The sequence below is a fragment of the Camelus dromedarius genome, chromosome 14, assembly GCF_036321535.1.
Source record: "Camelus dromedarius isolate mCamDro1 chromosome 14, mCamDro1.pat, whole genome shotgun sequence".
NCBI lineage: Eukaryota > Metazoa > Chordata > Mammalia > Artiodactyla > Camelidae > Camelus > Camelus dromedarius.
This window is the reverse complement of record NC_087449.1, coordinates 34,262,688-34,289,697: the sequence shown is the minus strand read 5'-3', so window position 1 is coordinate 34,289,697 and position 27,010 is coordinate 34,262,688. Positions and strand designations below refer to the sequence as shown.

The window sequence follows — 27,010 nt, the reverse complement described above, 5'->3', positions numbered from 1 at the left end:
TCACTGAAGATTTCAAAAAGTTTAAATTCCCCCTAGGGGAATGACATGACCAGATTTACATTTAAAACAAAATCTCAGCCGTACAAATAGTGGATTGAATGGGGGCAATAGTGTATGCAGGGAGAAGAGTTCAAAATATTGCAATAGAGAGATGAAGGTGGCTTGTACTATGGTAGTGTGAATGGAAAGAAATAGAACAATCTGAGATATACAACTGGAAGAAGAATCCTTCTGGCTGTGATGTACAAGAATTAGTAAGTGATGCGGAGGTAGGAAAGGTTCATTAGTTTGGACTTTATTCTTAAGGGGATAAACGGTAAACCATTTAACATTTTAATCATGGGAATGATCCATTCAGATACAGGATTATAAATAGATCACTTGGCAGAAGGTGGTGAGACGACAGTCAGAACAGCGTAAAGGTAAGAGCTGAGATAAACGGGGAGGAAGCGGTGGATGTAGGGAGGCACGGGAGACCCAAGAGGGGTTTCGGGGTAGGGTCCCAAGCTAACTGTCAGAGAAGCAGAAACTGACGCAGTCCCAGGAACAGTGGCGGCGACCTGGACCCGGGGCGGGGCGGGGCGGTGGGGGGAAGGGGCGGACCGCGCAGCCGGAGCCGCCCACTCCTCCTAGCGCCGGGGGCGGGACTAGAGCACGCACGGCGGCGTGACGCAGGGCCGCAGCTGGCCTCGTTCAGGCCGCCGCTGCCGCTGTGAGGCGGAGTAGGATGAGGCCCGCGGCTGCGGCTCCGGCGTCGGCGGGGGCAGCAGCAGCTGAGGCAGCAGCTGGGGGAGTCGCGACGGCCGCGCCCCCTCCTCCTGACCTGGATTAAGCCCAGCAGCTCCGTGGCCGCTGCCGCCCCGCGGGGGGGCGGGGTGGGGAAGTGCTTCGTCTCCCCGCCCCCCCCACAGCCGCCGCCTAGCAGGAGGCAACCGCCGCGACCCCAGCGGAGCCCGCGGCCCAGCCTGAAGCCCCCAAACCCGGGGGCTGGCATGAGCGGCACTTCAGCGGCGCCGGGGGGCGGGGGAGCCGCCGCCGCCTGAGCCCCGGCCTGCTGCCCGACCCCACCTCGCTGACCGAGGCTGACCGCGGAGCGTGCGAACGACCCCGCCACTGCTTTCTTCCTCCCTCAGATCACACACGCCAGCCCCAGAAGATGGGGAACTGCCTCAAATCCCCTACTTCGGATGACATCTCCCTGCTTCACGAGTCTCAGTCCGACCGGGCTAGCTTTGGCGAGGGGACGGAGCCGGATCAGGAACCGCCGCCGCCATATCAGGTAGGGGAGGGTGTGTTGGGGAAGAGGGGTGCGAGGAGTAGAGGCAGTTCTGGTCGAGATTATGGGGGCTTCAGCTGCTGTCACTGCCCCTGGCCTCGGCGAGACCTGGCCTGGGGGGCACTGATCCCCTTAGGGCTGGATCTGAGGGTAATTGCTCCCCACTCTCAGAATAGGGGAGAGCCTTCACCTCCCTTCAAGCGCGGTGTGGAGATGGTACTTCTGTCCTTGAGTTCAGGGATCCGAGTATGTGATTATATACCCTTGGCCAGTGGCCAGTAGTTCGCTTATGGAGTTTGGGAGTGACATTTTCCTGCATTTATGTCTGAATCGTGGAGTCTGAACTGTGAGGTTTGGAGATGATTTCCTCATCGCACCGCCAGCTGGATTATGGGTTCTAGATAGGTGGTTACACCCCCCTCCCCCATTTATACTTTCGTGTGTGATCATCCTCTCCTCCCTCCCAGTCTGTATTAATTGGATCTGGTTGGTGTTCACTTTTCCCTCTGTTAGGGAGACGATTTTCAAGTAGTGATTTTGGTCCCAGCGACATCAAGAGTTACTTGTTTGTATATGTGTTTATATTATTTTTTAATCCCTCCTCCTTTTGCTCCACCCCTATGACACACCTTTTAAACATGCTGACTTAATAAAACTTGATTATCATAAACTTTGGAAACCTTTAAACTTGAGAAATACCTTCTATTACTTGTGGTTCTCCCTTTATATCAAAGAATTGTCTCCTAAATAGGTTCATTGCTTTTTGGACAGCAGTCTGCAGCTCCAGATGTGTTTTCACAATTAACAAAGAGCTAAGTCTTAAGAAAACTCAAAATAGAGATGTAGATGTAATAGTCCATTATATATATATACACACATGAAACCTTACCTCTACTTTTTCAGTTTTAAATGATGTTGATAAAAAAGTTTTCCCAGAACGACCTGGATAGTTGAAGTGGCTTAGTTTTTTTTCCTGAATGAGGTTTAGTTTTCTAACTGGGCAGTCTCCTTTGTTGTTTCGTATGGTGACATCATTATCTAGTGTTATTCTTTTCTCATTCCTATGTAAACCAGTGTCTCATCCCACCAGAAAAACCTGATCACATATGCTGGTTTTCTGAATAAAACCCTTCAGAGGCCTTTCGTATATACCAATGAAGTCCAGTCTTAACTGTGGCATACAGAAGCCTCCATTTTTCTCTCACACTCACATTCCAAGCCTGTCAATACAGCAGCCTGTTCACACCTCTCTGCCTTAGCTCCAGTTGCTCCCTCTGTTTGGAGCACGTCCCTCCAAGGTCGACCAGGTGAACATCTAATCCTCTTTCAGGACTCAGCTGTATCTGAAGTCTCTACATTCTCCTCCCTCGCACCCTGAATCCATCACTCCCTTCTTTGTGTCCCCCTGAACCCTTCACACTTCCATAAGCAGCACATAGAACACTTGAGTGTTATCTTTGTTAAGTTAGATGTCTCATTCTTGAGGCATTTCCCTCCTGCAGTGTAAGCTGCATCCAGGTAGGGACCCTGTGTTTCCTGTTTTGTTGTAGCCCCAGCATCTGGCTCATAGTAGATGCTCAGTAACTGTGGGATAAGTGAAAACTATAAGCCGTTGAGAACAGGAACTGTATCCCCAATGCTTAGTGCAGTTCCTGGGACATAAGCACTTAAATGTTGAATGGATTAATGAATTTGAATTCAGTATTACATTTTGTAAATTTACACACCCATTTCTTCCAAAGAATTGTCACAAGGGAAGTGTCTTAAAAAATCCAAGCTAAATCTATTTTTCTGAATCTTTGAAGTAAATTGTTTGCATTTCACTCTTGGTTTCCCTCATAAATGCTATAGGACAGTGTGCTTATTTTGGTATCAAGAACAGATTTTTTTTTAGAACTATCAATTTTTATTTCAAAACCTTTTCATGTTCTCTAGCCCCCTTCTAGGCAATTGAATATCTTTGACTTACTGCCCTCTTCTTCTTATCATTGTGGTAATACTCTGTTAAGGATAACTTCCTTATGATTTATGGGAATTATATTCAGCAGGAGAATAAGATGATAATGAGAGATTTTTTTAAGTATCATGAAGGAACATTTTTGGAAACATGTTGTGATAATGGGAGTTTTTTTGTGGTTGCCCTTTCCAGAAGTGAATGACCTAGATGCTGATATGCAAACTTGGTATCAGTTGGAAGAAAGTAACTTCTTTAAAAGATGGAGACATAAAAAGAGAAACCTTTGTAGAAAAAATTTTGTTGCACCTCAAGGAATTAAGTTTTTTAGGAATGGTAAATTCAGATGGTCTGAGAAACACCAATCCGAGATAAATATGATCTATATTTTCGGTGGACAGAAGTAATATTTTTTCCTTCAAAAATAGTATAATTAACAGAGCTACAGAAATACTGGCTCATTTCTTTGAAGAATAGTCAGTGTTCTGTAGGTTTTTTTTTTTTAAAAACATTCGTAAAAGGAGTAGCTGATTATATAGGAACACATTTGGTATTTTTCAGTATTGAGTAGTTAAAAGATGTCCTTTGTGTTGCACAATGCCAAGCACTCTATATAGTAAGCTTCCATAAGTTCCCGTTATTTCCTGTTAGAATCTAACTGATTTGTTTTACCTATTTATGCTTAAAAGTAAGCACTGCAGTTCATTCCCTAGTGCCTCCTCTTAAAAAAGTATAATAAATAAACCTAATCCCCCCCCCCCAAAAAAGAAAAGTAAGCACTGCACTCTTACAATCAAAGTTTATAGGAAGTACGTATTATCTCCCTTTGGTTTTCTTTTTTAGCCTCCTAACTCGTCTCCCTGCTTTCACCCTTGCCCTCCCTTAAGTCTGTTCTTAACCCAGCATCAAGAGTGATTTCTGGTAAAACAGATCATGACACTCTACCCAACCTTCTGTGGATTCCCCATTTCATTCATAGTAATTAGTAAGTGATCAACTGTTATCTGTCTCCTCCTACTAGATGGTAAACTCCTAGGAAAAGGGAATTTTTTAAAATGTTGTTTCCCAAGTGCCTAGAATAGTGCCTGGCATATGTTAGGCACTCAGTTATTGGTTGAATGACTTGATTTCCTTTAAATGAATTAATATATTTATTTTGAGGCAAGTTCAGCTGAGTATCTTACAAGAACTGTACATATTTCTAGTGCCTTTTTCCTTTATGGATTATTTTTAAGGAATCAATCCTAGAAATCAGATCTCAATAACATTAAATATAGGAGTTGATTTAAAATTATTGTTGATAAAATAACTTAGGTTTTTTTCACCCTGTTTATATTCTGTAACAGAATGTTTATTTTATGAGAATGTACTTGAATCCTCATCCTTATAGAAATTGGAGGGACGAGGTTAGAGCTTTTCTTGGATTAGAAGGGTAAAAACCAAAAATTTGGTATGCCCTCTACCCTTTCCTTCCTAAATGTTTAAAAAGAATACAAAGGAAATCTGCCCATCAAGGGCAGTCTTTGAAGGGTTGTGAGTGGGAGGATAAGTTATAAAAGGCTGGGGAATGAAGATTGATAAGAGGAAAGGGCCAGGTAGGTAGCCCAGCCCTGAAAGGTTTAAGTGAACAGAGATACCACTGTAACTCTAAGATCCTCATTTCTCATAGGCTAATTCAAGAGTGGCACTTGTTAAAAAGAAGTTAATATTCACTAAACAACAACAAAAGCCACTTTACAATGTTTTTATCTAACTATATCTATATATGAAAATAAAGTGGTATCTCTCAGTTTTGCAGTAGTTATATAATTTGAGATTTATTAATGTCATGCTCGCCCTACACTTTGTGATTAATACATTCTGAGATTTTAAAATCAGATGAAAACAGGTTATTGGTAATATAGCAGTGAGTGCAAGCTCTGGTTTTGGAGTCAGATGGAACTGAGTTCATATTCCAGTTGTCACTTATGTGTAAAATATGAAGAGAGATTATCAAATTATGTTACATTTTAAGGAACTTCTTTCACAAATAACAAAACATAACATTTTGGATATTTCAAACTGACTGAAAGTTACTTTTTTTTTAAAGGCCTGATCTCTCCTATAGAATGCGTTAAAAGTAACCCCTCTCCTTAAAAAAATCTAAAATAGAAACAAATACTTATTTTTAAGCATTCAAAGCAAAAACAATAATACCTTGTTTTTCTGATATCTTTATGAAGTTAAATTCAGATAATTGAAGATTTTTTTTTTTATGTGTTTACCATTTTGGTGGAAGTCACCTCAGAATGAATTTCACATATCTTGCTCTTAACTAACCAAATTATTTTACTTTAAAAAAATTGCTTTTTGTGAAATTTTATCCCTCCCCTCTTGAAGTTCTGTCTTTTCACTGAATTGCAGATCAACTCTTTAATAAAGTTGTCACTGACCATTTCCCCCCCTCTGGTTTAAGTGCAATAATTTTTGTTTGCTATATTTTTCTGGAAATCATATATTATCTTATTAATTAGCTCTTGGTGCCTTAACACTTACTATATTTCTAGATTACAGTTTCCTTAAAAATGAGAATGGTGTCTTAAGATTTTAAAAGTTTCTCAGTGGAGTGTAATGGCATCTTATATGTTGTAGACACTTAGTGTCTAACTTAGAACTCTGTCTTCTCTCTCTTGTACCCTCACCACTGTAATTGAAGTCTTCATTACCCCTCATGATAACCTAATTGATGTCTCCTCTTCTCCCCATTCTTTTCATTCCTTGTGCTTGATAAATTCTATCCAAATTAGATTCCTTTACCTCTTAATCCTTAATGGTTCTTCATGAGTCATCACTGAAGATCCCTCTTAGCACTTACAGTTATGATCTGTCTTACATACTTTTCTAACTTTTTGTAGTCTTGTATAAAACCTATACTAGAGTCATACTGAACAGCTTGCTGTATTCTATATATGTCTTCTGCTTTCCTGCCTCTGCCTTTGTTTATTCTGTTCTCATTGTCCAGAATGTTCTTCCTTTAATGTTCCCAATGTAAATTCTAGCTTGCAAGGTCCAGCACAAATGCCGTGAGTCCTTTTCTAATCTCCCCCTTCTTACTCTGAACTCATTTAGCACTTTGTTTACCATTGTTAGGACACTTTATCCTTCCTATTTGATTTTAATTATTTATCACAATGTCATAGCTCCACTACTAGAATCCAAGTCTGGTGATTGATCTTTGCATTGCTAGAACTATGCTTTTCACATAGCAGGCGCTCAAATACTTGAATAAATGTGAAAATGAGTTACTGCGTTTTTCTTTGAGTGTGAAGTTTTATGGTTGTTAGCTTCTGTAGTTTGTTCCCAGAATCCTGTGCTTTGGTGTTTGGCCTTTGTACTTTAAAAGGTTTGGCTGCTTTTCTCTCCCACATTAACTCTTTTATCTAACCATATTCAGTTTTGTCTTATCACTTCTAATTTATAAGGTACATAAGCTTTGGGAAAGTTAATCTCTTTACATCTTTTTCATTTGAGTTTGGTCCATGTTCTGTGTAGTTAGCTTACCTCAGCCTCATCTTTCTTAATAAATAAAGATTTTTGCTTATTTGTAACCATCGTTGGGGGGTTTTGTTTTGGGGTTTTTTCTTTTTTTCATTTTTCAGGTTTATTAGGTAGAACTGTTATAATTTGACTGCACATATACATACAACGTATTGCATGTAAATACATATACACAATATACTGCACGTATTTTTTAAAATTTACATATATGTACTGTTCATTGTTTCTAAGAACGTTTAGAGCTTTAGCTTTTTAAACTTACATAGTTATCAAAGAAATAAAGCCAGCCACAAAATAAGAGTTAATTCAAAAAGATACGTACACCCCACTATTAACAGCAACATTATATATAATTGCCAAGATATGGAAGCATAATAAGTGCACATCAATAGATGAATGGATAAAGAAGATGCAGCATATATATGTAATGGAATACAACTCACCCATAAGAAAGAAGGATATTTTGCTATTTGCAGCCCTTCATTCACTTTTTTCCCCCCCTTCAAAACCCAGAATTTTATAGCTGGCATAAACATTTCCATTGCATCAAAAAGAATAAAATACCTAGAAATAAACTTAACCAAGGAGGTTACCTATACTCTGAAAACTGTAAAACATTGAAGGAAGTTGAAGATGATACAAAGAAATGGAAAGATGTCTTGTGCTCTTAGATTGGAAGAATCAACATTATCAAAATGGCCACACTACCCAAAGTAATCTACAGAGGAGGGGTTTTGTTTGTTTATGCATGATCTCCCACTCTGGATGTCCTTTAATTAAGGCTGATTCTTTGCCAATAAGAATATATGAGCACCTTTAAGAGTAGGACAGTCTGCGTGTCAGAGTTTATTCTAGAGCTAATTATAGGGTAACTTGAGAAGATGGAGTAATGAATACTTGGTGCATAAGATCTGAGAACTTATGAGACTTTCTTAAAATATTTTTTAGTTAGTACTTTCTAGTGTGTATTTTTATTTTATAAAATTTAGACCTTTAAAAATCTTAATATACTTTTGGTAGAATGGGATTTCTTTTTTTTTTTTTAAGTCAATTTTATTTGGCGGCTTCTAAATAGAGAAGTTATTACAGAATTCCTACTATAGGTTCTCCTTGTCTTTTTTGTTTAATTTGTACCACTTCTTTCTGTTTTCTGGCTTTATTGTGTCTCAACCAAGTTAAATTCTGGAATGAAGAGAGGAGTGAAAAGAGGATAACTTCAATGTATTATCTTCTTTAAAGCAAAGAGTTAGGAATGTATTTATGTGCTGTGTAAATAGCTTATTAAAAAATAGGCTGTAACATATTTTCAGAAGTTGATTCCTTGTCAGTAATTTTTAATACTGAATTTAACAAATATTTATGATATTATTAATATACTCATAATTCAGGATTTTTGCAATTGTGATATAAATGAAATTAAGAATGTGGTAAAGGTACTAAAGACTGAGTGGACATGTGAGTGAAAGGTGTGAGGAAAAGCTGGCTTGTAGATAGCCAAAGGTGTGTGTTTTTAATGGCAAAAGAGATGGCTATATGTAGTTGAAAAGTAAAGTGACAAGGAAGAACTAAATATATTTTCTGCTCTTGGAGAATCTGCCTTACCTTTTGGTTTTGATATTCAACTTGGCTTTATGATATGTTCCTTTTCAAGTCTTAGAAGAGTTCCTTATTGTAGCTGATTAAAAATACTTTGAGTTCATTTTAATATGAATGCACATATACCTGTCTTTTAATTAAATAGCCAACCTGGAGTGTTGCTCCCTGGGGCCAGTTGAGTAATTATCTTGTTACTTAATCCAGAGAGCATATAGTAAAGTAACTAAGGGATCTGAAAGTGTGAGAATGAGGAAAGCAATACTCCAGATATATTTGTTCCTAAATTTATTAAAAACTTCTTTGAATTATGAGACTGAATGACTTTAAGAAGAGTGAGACTGGCCTAATTAGTTAAAATTACATGTCACTTAGTATAACAATTAAGGCTAAAAACTAGGACACTTGATAGTTCATTTCTTCTATCAGTCAGTGTGTGTTGGGCACCGAGGGGAAAGGAGAAATGAGTCCTTTTACCCCTAAGGAGCTACTATTTTAGTTAAAGGGACAAGATTTTTTTTTAATTGAAGTATAGTTAGTTTACAGTGTTATGTTGATTTCTGGTGTACAGCATAGTCATTCAGTTATATATGTGTGTATGTGTGTGTGTGTGTATATTCTTTTTCATATTCTTTTTCATTATAGGCTAGTATAAGGTATTGAATATAGTTCCCTGTGCTATACAGTAGGACCTTGTTGTTTACCTGTTTTGTATATAGTGGTTAGTATCTGCAAATCTTGAACTGCCAATATATCCCTTTCCACCCTCTTTCTCCCCGGTACCATAAGTTTGTTCTCTATGTCTGTGAGTCTGTTTCTGTTTTGTAAAATAAGTTCATTCGTGTCATTTTTTTAGATTCTACATACAAGTAGTATCATACAGTATTCTTCTTTCTCTTTCTGGCTTACTCCACTTAGTATGTCCATCTGTGTTGCTGCAAATGGCATTATTTTAATCTTTTTAATGGCTGAGTGGCATTCCATTGTGTGTGTGTGTGTATATATATAAATATATATATATATTTATATATATACAGACATTTACCACAACTTCTTTATCCAGTCATCTATCAGTGGACATTTAGGTTGTTTCTGTGTCTTGGCTATTGTAAATAGTGCTGCTATGAACATTGGGGTGCATATATCTTTTTGAATTAAGAGTTCCCTCCTGATACATGCCCAGGAGTGAAATTGCTGGATCGTAGGGTAAGTCTATTTTTAGTTTTTTGAGGAATCTCCATACTGTTTTCCATAATTGCTGCACCAGACTACATTCTTACCAACAGTGTAGGAGGGCTACCTTTTCTCCACACCGTCTTCAGCATTTATCATTTGTGGACTTTTTAATGATGGCCATTCTGACTGGTGTGAGGTGATACTTCATTGTAGTTTTGATTTGCATTTCTTTGATAATTAGTGGTATTTGTTCATGTGCAATGACCTCTTTTCTATCCTCAATTGGTGATTCTCCTTTCACCTTTCTTTGTCCCTTAGGTTTTCAGGGCTCCCTGTCTAACTTTTCTCTCCCATATTGAAATAAGATGTGGTACATTTATCATTAATTGATATTAAGGCACCAATTCCTGATTAAGGCTAATTATAATATAGTGTGAATGTGTTTTATTTAGCATTATCTCCACTAGACATTTGTATCCTTGTTTCTTGCCTGTAATATTTTTTAAAACACAGAAGTAGATTTGAAGCTAAGAGGGCCTGAAGCCATAGGTACTGATAAGTAGTCCATTTGGGATAATGGTGGAACAAGGAGGTCCAAAAAAACACAAGACTCATAAAAAGATGGGATATTAGAGTCATACAGGAAAATTGTATGAACTCAATTGTAGAAAGTACAACTGCAGTTAGATTTAAGTGATATTTTCCAGTTTAAACAGAATTTATTCTGGATAGATAGGTTTTAAATAGAAAACATTCTAAAATATGCTATATTTTTAACATTTTTATTCCAATACACTCACTACCTTTGTTAACAGTGCTTTACTAAGATTGATTCTTAGCTGGGTCCTTTTTCAGACTTAACAGTCCTCCCTTTTCATTCTCACTTCTTCCCACATACATCACTGAAGTATTGACTCTTGAGTAGATTTTCATCTCATTTTATTGATTCAAAATTACTAGAAAGACTAATATATTATACTTTGTAAGTAATAGAATGATGACACCAGAGTCTTGAATTTTGTTGCAGTATTTATGTTCTGGGTGAAATCAGTTCTGCTGTTAAATCTTGTATCTGCATTTTATCATTTTTTTCTCACTGTCTTAGAACTGTCAGATGATTCTTTGTCCTCTTTTAATGCATCTTTCTTTGTAGTACCTCTTCTAATATTCTGCATATTGGAAAACCAAATAATCAAACTTGTCATAATACTTCCTAGCAGCTCCTCCTAGAGGAGAGCTGAAAGGTACTACCTACGAGTAGAGCAACATTTCTATTTGTGAGTAAACTATCTTGGGATTTGGATACATAGGCACCTTATACTGTTTTTTTAGGTTCAAAAAATTTATTTTTAAAGTTTTCTTGGTAAAGTAAGTAAGTTGCTTGCTTAAGTAAATAAAGTTGATTTTAGCAGGAAGTCCACATAAACATGAGAGTAGAGAAAGAGAAAGGGAAGGAACCTTCTTTAATATTGAGATAAGCTTATCAGTGTTTCATGTTTTACATACACCTCCCCTTCCCCAGTGTGTTTCATTGTCTGTAATTTTCTCTTGTCCTTAGATTTTGTTTCTCAAAATCCTTCTTATTTCTTAAAACATGCTTTAGTTACCTAGGATTCCTTATGGTGTATGAATTCTTAAGACTCAATATAATCTTTAGATTGGGACCCTTAGGTCCACAGATCTCTACAGAGTCAAGAATAGAACTGCATTTCAGTATAACTAATTTCTTTGGTATTATGTATTTATTCAAAAACACTATCTGAGAAGGGGTCCATAACTTTTCAGTCAGATAGCCAAAGGTTTTCATGCCACAAAGAAGGTTAAGAATCCCTGAGAGGCAGTCTCTGAGTTGCAGGTCATGAGCTCATATCTTTGCTGCCAGAAACCACAAAGCCTTTGGGGTTTGAGCCACAGAGTTCTTCTGATAGGTGTGGTATAGGAATTCAGTTAAGTGTTGCTGTTGCAACACTGTTAGGTAAATTGTCAGGCCTCATTTAAGATTAGATAGCATGAAATGGGCCATTTTTAAATAGCTGAAATTCTGGAATCTATTGAAAATTAACTTGAAATGTAATTTCTTAGTCATAGATAAAAAATTTTGTGTCACAAGGAAAAGAGTAGCATCATAATCTCAAATTTCTTAGACAATGGACTGCAGACATTTTTTGGCAACTCACAATAAAAAAATATTTTATACTGTGGTTCAGTTTATAAAAATGGAAACAATTTTCATAAAACAATATTACCTACTGTATTGCACAGGGAACTATATTCAATTCCTTGTAATGAGCTGTAATGGAAAAGAAACTGAAAAAAGTATACATATATGTATGTGTATGTGTAACTGAATTGCTTTATTGTACACCTGAAAGTAAATCAACCACACTTCAATAAAAAATAAGAATGTTTTTTAAAAAAACAGTATTAATCCTTACTGCATGTTCTGTGTATTTCATTTTCTAAAAAGTCTTAGCTTTGACCCTCTAAAACTGATTTCACAACCCACAGTCGGTTTAGAATAGACTCCAAGATACAGAGCCAAAAAGATAAGATTGTGAAATATATTTAAAATATTTTATATGTACAGCATCTCAAATAAAATCTCTTAGGAATCCAAACTTGCTTCTCTGTAAAAGAGCATTTTAGAGAAGTGGGTACATGTTTGTACCCTGGGAATAGTCATTAAGATGCTTGAGCCAGGTCCTTTACATTTATTATCTTTATTAAGGATTTTGGACTTTATCCTCGAACAGTGGAAAGCTAGCCAGTGAAGGATTTTAAATGGACTGGCAGAGGAGATATTATGTAAATTAAATTAGATTTGCGTTTTTAAAGGAGATCTCTGGGAACAAATTGGAAGAGGATACTATTTAGGAAGCCACTGCATTAGCAGCTATTGTTAGCTAGGGTGTTGGCAATAGAGATTAAGAGTTACAGATGAATTCTGTGTATATTCAAGAGACCAGAATATCAGAATTTAGTAATGAATTGTATGGTGAGATTTTTTTTCCAGGAGATTAAGGTACATCAAGAACAGGGGAGAAGATTGGCTATGAAGGGGGATATAGGAATAGGGCACTAATGAGATGTGGAATTGTGATTGTGGGATTGAAGGTGGATTAGTCTGTTTTAAGTCTTAATGAGAAAGATTTGATTGTGCTTATAAGCTGATGGGAAGGATCCAGTGACAAGAAGAGGTTGAATAGAGAAAGCAGCAAAAATCTATAGTATAAGGTTTCTGAGAAGGTGGAAACAGATGGAATCCAAACAGAGGTAGTAGGGTTGGCCTACATGAAAGAAAACAAAATCTTTAAATTTATTTTGAACAATTAAGTATTAAGTAATACATTCATGTGGTCAAGTAATACATTCTGCAAGAATGCAGATGAGGTATTTTATTCTTGTTCTCTAGCCTCTTAGTTCCACATCCAATAGTCAACTAATGTTAATGTGTTTTATATATTCTCCAAGAGATTTTATACATATGCAAACAAATACAAATAGTCCTTCCTGATCCCTTTACACAAAAAGTAGCCCACTGTACACACAGTTCTGCACCTTTTTTCCCCCCTCCACTTATATCTGGAATCTGTTTCCCTATCAGTATATAGAAGGCTTCATTCCTCTCTAGGGCTGCATGGTAGTTATTGTGTGGACCATTAATTATTTAACCATTTCTCTATTTGATGGACATTTAGGTTATGAGCATTCTTTATGATAGTGCCTCTGTTTTAACAAGATGAGAAAACTAGCTGGAGATAGATACACATGTGGGCAGGACTGTATGTCTGACTCTAGAAGTATCAGGATCCAGATATCTGGGTGCAGAGAGCTAGTCCATTTTGGGGCCAGCAGATTGAAATTTAATACTTAGTTTAAAGAGCTGATGTATGATCAGATGAGCTGGAATTAAAATACTTCATCTAGGAAAATCTGGCCAGGTCACTAAACTAAGTGGAGGTAAGGGAGTCACTGGACCAGAGTTGGAGAGAACAGCCAGGAAAATTCCTTAAACTTACATGTTTTGTTAGTCAGAAGTCATTTTCAGAAGTCACCTTTCAATAGAGAAAAATTTAGACTACTTTTGGTAGCCTCAAATTGGGACCCTCCATTCAAGGTTAAATGGATCTAGCCCATCTTGGGGGCAAGAAGCTCTTTTTAGGACAAAGGGCATTTTGAGTTCAGAAGCTCTGTAAGAAGACATTACTGCCTAATTTCCAAGAATTTGTTTTCTACTGTTGTTTTTCAGTTATTCAACTGAAAATTGATTGAGCCTAAATTATAAATGTGTTTGCAGAATGACTTAAGGCACCTGCAAGTGGTTATAATTTTTTCAATAACTTTACTGGATCTGGGAGGTCACTCAGTGTTAGGCCAAGTATAAGATACAGACATGAAGCAGTACAAAGTCATAGTGGTGACAGGCTCTAGAGGACACCCGAGGTGGGACAGCTAACTTTTGGTTATAGTTGTGTGAGAGGGCTTCTTGAGGGACTTGGTGTTCAAATATCAAAAACAAAACAAAACAAAAACAAAAACAAAAAACCAAGGTTTCCTTTATCTCCTTGTTTGAATTTTTCCTTATATTCCTTCAACTGATTTTTCTGTTTGTATGGCAACGATCCAAGTTTATGTAAGTGTTTTTTAACCCTTTGTTTAATAACTCTTGAGAAGCTGAAAACCGTAAATCTTCCTGAGAAGATGCGCAGTTTGCATGCAATTTCAATGAATTTATGTACCCCCGTACGCTGAGACCTTGAATAACAACCTCTGGTCTATCATCTCAAACTATGTTACTACTTTCTTTCATTTCTTTCTTCAGTATATCTTGTCTGCCACTGCCAGGTCACCTGTTAAAATAAAGCCTTTAAGTTATACCCCTTTAGTGATTTCTCAGTGCCTGCTATTTAATATAAAGAACAAACATTTAAGAACATTTGATGTCCTCTTCTCTTAGAAATTTGACTGAATAGATGTGACAATGTCTCAGAGCTATTTTATAACACCAGACTGAGCCACATTTTCCTGACTTAGGGCAAACAGCATGTTCTATCATTGGATTTCATTACACCGTTCTAAACTAAGAGTAGTTTGTGTATTTTAAAAAGATATTTTGAAATTTGTTAACAATACCCTTTTTCTTTCATAGTTTTACACTTTTAAATATAAAAAAGTTAATTTTTACTGATTTTGTATACCTTTGCATTCCACCTTGCATTGTTGAAACCAAATCTGGTTTACCTAAGTAGTACCCTATTTGGAAGGAACTCTCAAAAGAATTACATATGACTGATCACTGTATCTTAAAAATAGAGTTAATACATGCCACAACACGATGAAGCTTAAATATATAATGATAAGTGAAAGAAAGCCAGACACAAAGAAAGTCATGTATTACATGATTCCATTTATATAAAATATCTAAAATAGGTAAATTCATAGAAACAGGTGGCAGCCAGAGGCTGGGAAAAAGAAGGAATGGGTGGTTAACTACCTTAAGCACAGAGTTTCATTTTACAGTGATGAAAGTGTTTTGGAAGTAGATAGAGATAGTGGTTGTACAATATTTATGAGTGTACTAAAGGCCACTGAATTGTTCTCTTCTAAATTGGTTAACTTTATGTGAATTTCACCTCAGTTTTTAAAAAGTAGAGTTAGACTCAGCTGTAAAATTCATAAAAGTCTTGCCAGAATTAAACACACACTGTGACTTGTCTCTATTTTGTTTTCATTTTCTGTTTAGCTTTTAAAATTAGCTATTTACTTAATGACAACTCTATAAATATAGGTTTTTTTCCTTTTTTATAATAAATTGCAAATTAAATATAATTACATAGAAATAAAGATTATAGCTCATATTTCCAGTACTCTAATGTAACCATAGTTAACATTTTGGTGTATATGTCTTTATACTTTTTTCCAAATGCAAATATTTTTAAATATGTGTAATATTACTAATACTTTTGTATTCTTTTAATTTTAATGTCATTTTGTAAGCATTTTTTTGTGTTGCCGTAGTCTTTAGAGCTCCAGTTTTTAAAAGCCATTAAGTATTTCACTAGGTCTATATTATTCTTCTGTACATTTAGGTTATTTCTTAATATTCCAGGATAAGTTTCTTGATACTTGATGGTGGTAGGGGTAGAGGAGATGGTAAGATGTATTTCTCCTAAGAGATTGTACCGGGGCATTTTATGAAAAAGTAGTTTGCTGACAGTTTCTGTTTGAAAATGACTTGTAAATAAATAGCTGGCTGATGAGGAGATAGCCTTGCATAGGGCAACTTTACATTTGGATTAAGATAGCTCTCTAATAATCTTTTCTTTTCTATTTTTGAGCTTCATTACCAAAAGGACTTAAGCATGCTGTATTCCATGTTCTTTTACTCTTCATTTCTCTTACTAGTTAGAGATGTCCTGATGATCTGACCCCTGTGATTGAGTTTGAGGAAGAGTCTAAAAACTAAACCTGATTTTCCAGTTTAAAGCTTGTAGGTGCCAATACTTGGCATAACCTGAGCAGTCTAGTAGACAAACATCAGCATCTCACTATTTAATACCGTCTCAATGTTGAGATCCAGGGCTTTCTTGGTATCTGTGTCTTAAAGAGGATCATCATAAGACAAGTATAATTTTTCTTGTTTTCTATGTTTGGGTATGTTACATGAAACAACATGAACAATTAGAAGGCAAGTATTAGGGATTGGTATTGAATGAATAGTCCATTGGAAAACAGAAACCAGCTGTGTAGAAACTGGAGCAGATGATTTGACTGGATGATGTAGAAAACCTACTTGGTCAGACTAATTTTTTTTAGGCCTCCTGCAGAGACCCAGGTTGCTTCAGATAAGCAGTCTTATAAAAATCCTTACACCTTTAACCTCCACCCCGAAACATTGTACTAGGCTTCTAGGAAAAAATCTCACATTAAAATTAGACTTTTTCAAAAGAAATTTCAACACATCGTGCTGGGGCCCCTACATACTCACGTGCAAAGAGTGAAGTTGGACCCCTTTCTCTCACCATATTCAAAAATTAATTCAGTGGTTCATATACCTAAATGTAAGAACTAAAAATAAAACTCTTTAAGAATAGAAGTATAAGTCTTCTTGGCCTTGGATTAGGCAAAGCCTTCTTAGATATGATACAAAAAGCACAAGTGACCAAACAATAAGTAAGGTGAACATCATCAGAATTAAAAATTTATGTTTTAGAGGACACCAGGGAAGTGAAAAGACAATCCATAGAATGCAACGAAGTATTTGCAAATCATTTATCTGATAAGGGACTGATGTCCAGGATATATACAGAACTCTTACAACTCAATAAAGAGAATCATTTTAAAACCAGTTTTAAAAGAAGATAAAAGATCTGAATAGACATTTCTCCAGAGAAGATATACAAATGGCCATTCAGCACATGAAAAGATGTTTAACACAATTTACTATCAGGGAAATGCAAATCAAAACCACTAGGGTTGCTATAATTAAAACAAAACAAAACAAAACACAGAAAGTAAGAATTGGCAGTGATGTGGAGAAATTGGAAGTGACCCTCATACCTTTCTTGTGGGAATATAAAATGGTGCAAGTGCTTTGAAAAACAGTTTGGCGTTCCTCAAAAGACTGAACATAGAATTGAAATATGACCCAGCAGTTCTGCTTCTAGATGTATACTGAAGAGAAATGAAAACATGTCCAAACAGAAACTTATATACAAATGGTCATAGCAGTGTTTTCATAATAACCAAAAAGTGGAAACAACCCAAATGTCCATTAACAGATGAACAGCTAAACAAAATGTGATATATACATACAATGCTATATTATTCAGCAATGTAAAGGAATGATGTTCTGTTACATGGTACAACATGGGTGAACTTTGAAGACATGCTATGTTTTAGATCTCCTAAGACCACATATTTTATGATTCCATTTACATGAAATGTCCAGAAAGGGCAAATTCATGGAGACAGAAAGCAGGCAAGTGGTTGCCTAGGACTGGGGAATTTGGAGAAAAATAGGGAATGACTGCTAATTGGTGTGGGATTTCTTTGGGAGATGATGAAATGTTCTTAAAATTATGATGATGGGTGCATAACTCTGAACATACTAAAAAACCATTGAATTGTATACTTTAAATGGGTTAATTATACTGTGCATTATATCTCAGTAGAGGTGTTATATTAAATGTAGGCCTTTAAGCTTATAGTAAATAAGATATAATAATACAAGTAAGATATTATAATGTACTTCCTCAATGCTGAGAATGTACTTTAAAAAATTTTTCAGTGCTTTTTGAAATTACAGTATATATATTTTTAACCATTTATTTTACAATGTATTTTTAAATTGAAGTATAATTGATGTACAGTATTATATGTTACAGATATGCAATATGATTCACAAATTTTTAAAGGTTACACTCCATTTATAGTTATTATAAAATATTGGCTATATTCCCCATGTTGTACAGTACATCCTTGTAGCTTCCTTTATACCTGATAGTTTGTACCTCTTAATCCTCCACCTCTATCTTGTCCCTCCGCCTTCCCTCTCCCCACTGGTAACCACTAGTTTCTTCTCTACATCTGTGAGTCTGTTTCTTTTCTATTATATTCACTAGTTTGCAGTATTTTAGATTCCACATGTAAGTGATATCGTATTTGTCTTTCTGTCTGACTTATTTCACTTAGCATAATGCCCTCCAAGTCCATCCATGCTGTACACCAGAAACTAATACAACATTTTAAATCAATTGTACTTCAATTAAACAGCAACCAACCAACCAACCAACTCATTTAAAATATGAGCAGAAGAACTGAACAGACATTTCCAAAAGAGGAAATGCAGATGGCCAACAGGAACATGAAAAGTTGCTCAACATCACTAATATCAGGGAAGTGCAAATCAAAATCACAATGAGATATCATCTTTCACCTGTCAGAATGGCCATCATCAAGAAAAACACAAGTAACAAATGTTGGCAAGGATGTGGAGAAAAGGGACCCCTTGTACACTGTTGGGAATGTAAATTGGTGCAGCCACAATGGAAAACAATATGGAGGTTTCTCAACACCCTAAAAATAGAACCACCATATGGCCCAGCAGTTCCACTCCTGTGCATATATTTGAGAAAAACAAAAGCATTAATTCAGAAAGATACATACACCCTGCTATTAATAGCAACATTATTTATAATCGCCAAGATACGGAAGCATCATAAGTGCACATCAATAGATGAATGGATAAAGTAGATGTAGCATATGTATGCAATGGAATAAAACTCACCCATAAAAAAAGTTATTTTGCCATTTGCGGCCTTTCATTCACTTTTTTTTTCCCCACTTCAAAAACCAGAATTTTATAACTGGCATAAACATTTCCATTGCATCAAAAACAACAAAATACCTAGAAATAAACTTAACTAAGGAGGTTACCTATACTCTGAAAACTAAAACATTGATGAAGGAAATTGAAGATGATACAAAGAAATGGAAAGACATATTGTGTTCCTGGATTGGAAGAATCTAACATTATCAAAATGGCTGTACTACCCGAAGCAACCCATGGATCCAGTGCAACCCCTGTCAAAATACTCATAACATTTTTCATAGAACTAGAAAAAACAATTCCAAAATTTATATGGAACCATAAAAGGCCCCAAATTGCCAAAGCAATCTTTTTTAGGTCTTTTCTCACTTTCGTCTTTTCTCTTTTCTTATGAGAAGTTCCTTCAACATTTGTTGTACAGCTGTTTTAGTGGTGCTGAATTGTTTTAACTTTTGTTTATCTGTGAAGCTTTTGATTTCTCCATCAAATCTGAATGAGAGCCTTTTTGGATAGAGTATTCTTGGATGTAAGTTTTTCCTTTCATCACTTTAAATATATTGTGCCACTCCTTTCTGGCCTGTAGAGTTTCTGCTGAAAAATCAACTGATAACCTTACGGAAGTTCCCTTGTATGTTATTTATTGCTTTTCTCTTTCTAATTTTAATATTTTCTCCTTATCCTTAATTTTTGTCAATTTGATGATTATGTGCCTTGGTGTGTTCTTCTAGGTTGATCCTGTATGGAACTCTCTGTTTCCTGGACTTGGGTGATTGTTTCCTTTCCTAAGTTGGGGGAGTTTTCGGTTATTATCGCTTCAAAAATTTCTCAGGTCCTCTCTCTATTTTTTTGCGTGTTTTTTTTTTTTTTTAATGAAGGGGAGCTAATTAAGTTTATTCATTTATTTCTGCTTGGAGGAGGTACTGGGGATTGAACCCAGGATCTCTTGCATGCTGAGCATGCACTCCATCATTTGAGCTATACCCTTCCCCCTCAGGTCCTCTCTCTCTTCTCTTTCTGGGACCCCTATAATGTGAATATTAGTGTGCTTCATGTTGTCCCAGAGTTCTTTTAAACTATCCTCATTTCTTTTCATTCTTTTTTCTGTTCTGCAGTAGTGATTTCCACTAATCTGTCTTCTAACTCACTGAATCGTTCTTCTGCCTCATTTGGTCTACTCTTGGTTCCTTCTAGTGTGTTATTCATTTCAGTGATTTTATTTGTCAACTCTGGATGTTCTTTATATTTTCCAACTCTTTGCTAAAAATTTCACTCTGTGCGTCCATACTTCTCTTGAGTTCTCTGAACATCTTCGCCGTCATTACTTTAAAATCTTTCTCTGATAAATTGCCTATCTCCTCATCACTTCCTTCTTTTGGGATTTTATCTTGCGCCCTGGCCTGGAAGATGTTCTTCTGCTGCCTCATGTTGTCTAGATTTCTATTTGTATTTTTAGGTAGATTAGTTAGGTTTCTTGACCTTGGAAAGATGGCCCTTGTGGGAGACATCCTGTGTTCCAGCAGTACACTCCTCTCTTGTCACCCAAGGGCAAGGGTCCAGCTGGTTCCAGTGTAGAGTCTGGCCTGTGTTTGTAGATTCCTTCCACAGGCTTTGGGATGATGTTTTCTTATTTCTGGTATCTGCCCCCTAGTGGATGAGGCTGGACTAGAGGCTTCTGTAAGTTTCCTGGCAGGAGGAGTCATTGCCTGCCCACTGCTGGGTTAAGCTTGGTCCTGGATCTCTGGTGGGTAGGGCCGTGTCTATAGGCCTTTGTGGCCCAGGAAGTCTGCTGATGGGTGGGGCTGTGTTCCCACCAAGTAGGTTGTTTGGTGTGAGGCTTCCCTATAGGCTGTTGGGTGGGGCTAGGTCTTGGTGCTAATGATCCAGTCAAGATGTCAGCCTCCAGGAAAGCTCATGTAGATGAACACTCCCGGAATGTCCGCCACCAGCTTTTATGTCCCCTGAGTGAGCTGTAGCCATCCCGTACCTTCCCAAGAGACTCACCAAAACCAGCAGGCAGGTCTGGCCGAGGTTTCTTGGACCTGGTGCACACAAGATCTGTATACACTTTCCAAGAGAATGAAGTCTCTGTTTCCTCCAGTCCTGTAGGGCTCCTGGAGTTAAGTCCCACTGGCCTTCAAAACCAGATGCCCTGAGGTCTCTTTCTCCTCTCAATGCCGGAACCCCAGGCTGGGGAACCTGATGTGGGGCTTAGAACTTTCACTCCTGTGGGAAGGCCTCTGTGACTTAATTATTCTTCAGCGTGTGGGTCGCCCACCTGGAGGGTATGGGGCCCAATTATATCTTGAGCATACCCCTCCTACCGTCCCGCTGTGGTTCCTTCTTTATGTTTCCATTTGATCTTTTTTGCCAGGTTCCAGTCTTTTTTTGTTTTGTTTTCAATGGTTGTTTAGCACTCAGTTACGGTTTTGTTGTAGTCGCGAGAGAGGCGAGTTTGTTGTCCTACTATTCTGCCATCTTGACCAGGTATAGAATGTGTATTTTAACTGATGTATATATGTTTAATGGACTGGTTTTCCATTTAACTCCCAAAACAGTTAGAATCTGCCATTTGCAACAACGTGGGTGGGCCTAGAGAATATTATGCTTAGGGAAAGACAAGTGCTCTGTTACTGCTTATGTGTAGAACCTAAAAAAGTAAAGCAAGGAATATAACAAAACAAAAACAGACTCACAGATACAGAGAACAAACTGTTGGTTGCCAGTGGAGGTGGGAGTGGAGGAGGAAAATAAGAGGAGGGTTTTAAGAGCACAGGGAAATATAGTATTGTTTTGTAATAATGTTAAATGGAGTATAATCTATAAAAATATTGGATCACTATGTTGTACACCTAAAACTAATGTAATACTGTAAATCAACTATACTTAAACAAGAAAAAAAACGTAGAATCCGAGAAATATACCTCCTAAAGAGTTTGGCAAAATTGTTGCAACTGAAGTTCATCAGTTTTTAGACAAAATTAATTTTTATTGGTGATGTTAGCCCTGGTCCTTCAAAAAATGACTTTAAAAAATGGGGGAGGGTATCTGGTAGAGAACTTAGTGTAGTAAGTGCAATAACAGACTTCCTTAGCTCCAAAGCCAACCCTTGGCTGCTATAGACATACTCTTTTGGGGATTAATATCTTTTTAAGCTCTCATCTATTAACTCCTTAAAGGGCAGTGTATATTCTGACTCTGCTTTTGCAAAGAATTTTTGGTCTTATTACTATTAGCTTTCAAATAGTGTTATATTTGCATACTCCTTTTAAGGATGAAAGACAATTGAGGAAGTCTATATTCTTATTCTTTGAGCTGGTAAAATTCAAAGGTAGGATGCTTAAATGAAAAAAATTCCACTCTCTTCTGATTGTAGCAAAGAAGTGGTTCCAACAATAACTCATGCACTAAGTCAGAGGAAAACCTCTTGGCCTGCAACTACCATTGAGATCTGCCCCACTGGAAAGCATTTTTTTGTCGGTTAGTGGATGCTATTTCCCCTCTGGAAATCAGTTTGCTTGGTGAGAAGGAAACGGTGGTCTAATTTACGTCTCATTTAGTAAAGAAAATAGTGGTGATGTCTTGTATTAGACAGAATTAACTCAGAGGAAGAGTGCTTTATTTTAATGATACACACAGATTAGAATCAGAATGCTGTCAAGGAACCATGACAGCCACTTTCTCCCATTTCTCTTAGCCAGGGGCTTCAGGGATCATTCGTGGCCTTTTCCTAGTGTCTGCTTCACTCAGTATTTCTAATTTGTCTTTAATACCATCAGTTTCCTCAGAACTTCAGTTTACATATGCCTCTTATTTACTGCTCAATGACCTTTCATTTCAGTTGATTCAGTTTTCCAGTTCTCATTCTGAAAGAATACAGTCTGTTAGTTCAACCTCTCTTCATCGGTCAGGAGGTGCAAATCATCAGATGTTGACTAGGCTACGGGTCCACTGGAATGTGTGCCTGTCCCAAAAGTTGCCAGGTCATGGGCAGTTTAGGGATTGTAGGAGCTGTAGATGAGGTAATCATCTTCTCTTTGTTTACTTTCACTATATCCCTCTACTATAGGGGATTTAGACTTTGTAAGGACAGAGACGTCATCTGTCTTGATCACAGCTCTATCTCCTTTGCCTAAAACAACATCTAAAATGTGGTTGGGTATTCAAGAAATAATAATGTGACCATGATTTCAGTTGTCCTGACCTTTAGAAGGATTTGCTAATGCTGAGTGCCTGTGGTGATAATGCCTACCAGCTTTCCACAAATTAGGATACTGTATATAACCCTGTATCATAAGTGCTTAGTGAATATTTTTGTAATGAATGAAAGAAAACAGCTTTTCCATTTCTTTAAAAAATATGCAGACACCATACCACCTCCTTGGAAGCAGTCCTCTTTTTCCATGCAGATCACTTTGGTTTGTACACTTTCTCTAAATATATCATTTGTCACTATCATTGGTGGGATGCTGGCTTTTCCCCCTTCTCTATATGTGTATAGTTGTTACCCTTTATGGTTCAGCAACTGCATTAATGCTAATCTTTGGGGTTTTGTTTGGTTGGTTGGTTTGGGGGATTTTGGTCAAGATTCATTGAATATCAGAGTTAGAACATGCATGGGGCTGTACACCAAAAATTGACACAACATTGTAAATTGACTGTAACTCAATTTTTAAAAAAATACATTGAGACCATTTATTCCAAATCCTCCATTTTATGGCCTTAAGTTTCAGTCTGACAAAATTCAGAAAAAACATTCCCAGTAGGAGACTGCAGCTGGGGAGGGGGTGGTGCCAGCAGCAGCTTGTAAGACTATAAGGAAAAAAATCAGAAGAGCTGACTCTTATTTCCTACTGGAGAAAAGGATACAGCTTTTGGTGACAAGCTGCATTCTTTAGCAGTGACTTTATTTTTCCTTCACCACAAACCAGACTTGTACTATTTCCAGCCTCAGCACATTATTTAGGCACTTCCCCACTGCATTGTTTTGTTTAGTTTCTGAAATTGTATCATATTCCCTAAACTGGCTCCAACTTTTAATGCACTACCTTTCACATAGGCATGTTTACACTTTGATCTGTTTTTGTGTTTCTTGACCTGTAAACTCCCTGAGATTAGGACCCTATTATATTTTTCACAACATTCGTCAATTTATATGTGCTTCATTATTAACAAACAACTGGAATGCTTCAGAGATTTTTTTCATCAGAAGGTCAGATCTTTGGTTTTTTGTGTGACTGCCTGTCTTTTCCCTTTGCTCTGCTTCAGCATATTTTGTAATCCTTTGTTCCTTTTCTATTCTGCCCCCTTCTATGATGCTGCATTTCTTTTCCTAACACATATTTTAATTTTAAATTATTCCTTTTCTTTAAGGCAAATGCTTTTCCTTGGATTCTCTTGGGGTTTTTTTGTTGTGTGGGTTTGGTTTTGTTTTTGCAAGAAGACTTATGTAGAGAATTAAAGAAAGCATTAAGGAGGAAAAAATATTTAAATTTATTTGAAATATATTTGCTTCTCTTACTGTGAATTGTCTCTTTCTCAAAATTTAAACTTGCAAGGCAAGTACATGTATGTCTCCTATTAACATTGAGGAAATGGTTGTTAGAGAAGATTATAAGACATTTTAAGTAGATGATGGGGATAAAGGGAAGGGAAGAGGTCAGAGGAATCAGGAAAGAAGAGATACCTACCTTGGATGACTAGTGATCTGAGTTTGAGAAGGATTGTGGACGTATAAAGAGATAATTAGTTTGCTTTTGGGCATAATATAGTCACTGTGGGGTAGAATGGTAGGTAGAAATTTCAAAGAGTCAACAAGCTGGATTATTACTTGGAGAAGGAATGTTGGTTGTACTTTATATCAGGTCTTCTTTTTTTTGGTTTTATTGTGGCTTAATCCAAATCATTAGCAATTTCTCGTAGCATATTTACAAAATCCTGATATGAACATGTGACATGGATTATGAAAACATGAGTGCTTTGATTTAAATCATTCAGTTATCTAGTCAAGTTTATTGAGTCCCTACTATGTGAAAGATACTGCGCTAGAGAAATAGTATGTATTGGTGAGCAAAACCAACATAATCCCTACCCTTATCAAGCTTTCAGTCTAGTGATGAAGGAATACATTAACCAAATAATCGTACAGATAATCACACCTCTTTAGCCCAAGCACGAAATACTTCATGAATTATATTCATATACACATAGATGAGAGCAGCCAATTGAACCACCCTTAAAGTTGCCAGCGTTTAGCAATTTAGTACTTGGTAATTTAGATTTTCATAAACTGATTCATAGTATCCCTTTTTGTACTAAGTACCCTTGTACATTAGAAATAATTATTTTATAAACATTATTTTCCATAAGTATTCAGAAATCATATTTGGGTTCACTTTTATGAGGGGGAATAGTGTAGGCAGGTACCATTATTATCAGTCATTCTTAATGAATATACTTAGCAAAGCAAAAACAACTCTATAATCCCAGTATTAGAGTGTACACTAACTCTAATAAGTGGCGATTGATTAAGGATTCCAGGAAATGTAAAGAAACACTGAAATGAAAAGAAACAGTGGAGTAAGTTAATGAGTGACTATTTTTAGCTAATAGTAGGTAACCTTTTTAGTAGGCTGTTTATCTATCCATTCAGTGAGAAGCAAAAACAGGCACAGTTCTTATCATGGATCTTACAGTCTGCTGGGAAAGACAAACATTTAAATTATAACTAAATATAAAATTACAACTATAACAAATGCTGTGAAGGAAAGTTACTTGGTGTATAAGAGCCTATAATAGAGGATAATAGAGAAGATTTCTGAGAAAGTTGAAGTTGAACTGAGCTCTGAAAGAAGAAAAAGGAGGTATTTAAGCAGAGTAGTGATGGAGGAGAGTGTTTCAAGCAAAGAATACAGCAAGTGTTATGACTTCATGTGGGAGAGACCATACTTCTGTAAAGGCCAGTGGGTCTAGAAAGCAGTGAGTTGTTAGATGAGGAACAAGAAGGTGCGTAGAGAGGGAGATAGAGAGGTAACCAGACTATGCAGGGCTTTGGAGGTCTTACTACAGACTTTGACCTCCATTCTAAAAGCAATGGGAAGCTACTGAACTGGTTTTAAGGTGTGTTGAGGAGGACATAAGGTTGTATTTGTTTTGGAAGGATTGCTATCACTTCTGTGTAAAGAACAAACTGAGATTTTGCTAGCTAATATTATACACCAAAAAAAGAAATTGAAACTTAGACTGGAGTATTGGCAATAGACATGTAGAGAAACAAACAGATTCTGTCAACATTTCAGTAGAAAATAAGTTCATTAGAATTTGGTTATGTTGTTAAATATGGAAGGTAGGGGGAGAGGTGCCAAGAGGTCTCTGTCTCACACAACTAGAAAAGTGATCTTGTTATTTACTGAGATAGGGAAGTTGAAGATCAGATTTTGGAGGTGAGTTCATTTTTAGACAAGTTGAATTTGAGGTACTTTGGGGGAACTTTGATTTAGGACTGTCCAAGTAGAGCCTGGAGTTTAAAAGCAAGATCTAGACTGGATCATTGATTTATGAATCATTTATATTAGGTAATAGTTTTAGCTGACAGCATGGACATAGTTATTGGCAGAGAGTAGAGGGCAGGAGAAAAGACCAAGACAGTAACAGTCACATTTGTGACTCTAAAAACAGCCATGTTCTGAGATTCTGGGGGATTAGGACTTCAGCATAAAAATTTGGGGGGGCATAGTTCAGCACTAACAGCAATTAGTTCAGCAGTAACATCTCTTTCTCAAGTGTTTTTCTCTATGCTAAATAATAAATGGTCAAAATATTCCTTTATATTTTGAAAAAGGAGTAAGACCCAAGTACTGTGTGACTGCCATTGTCAGAACACACCTTTTTTTTTTTTTACAAAGAAACATTTTTTTAAAACTGAAGTATAGTTGACTTACAATGTTGTGTTAGTTTCTCATGCACAGCTAAGTGATTCAGATATATATATATATATATATATATATATATATATTCTTTTTCATATTCTTTTTCATTATAGGTTATTACAAGATACTGAATATAGTCCCCTGAGCTATATAGTAGGACCTTGTTTATCTATCTTGTTTATAGTAGTTTGTATCTAATCCTAATTTATCCCTTCTTC

At 36.7% G+C, this 27,010-nt stretch overlaps 1 protein-coding gene across 1 annotated transcript in view; it reads left to right on the top strand.

The window, feature by feature from the left end:
- Positions 1 to 678: 678 nt before the first annotated feature.
- The window catches only part of RNF11 (ring finger protein 11), a 35,211-nt gene continuing 8,879 nt past the window's right edge, over positions 679 to 27,010 (top strand). Inside the window, exon 1 of the mRNA XM_010984737.3 lies at positions 679 to 1,279. Coding sequence (XP_010983039.1) covers positions 1,157 to 1,279 — 123 coding nt within the window. The 5' untranslated portion in view covers positions 679 to 1,156. The remainder of the gene's footprint in view (positions 1,280 to 27,010) is intronic.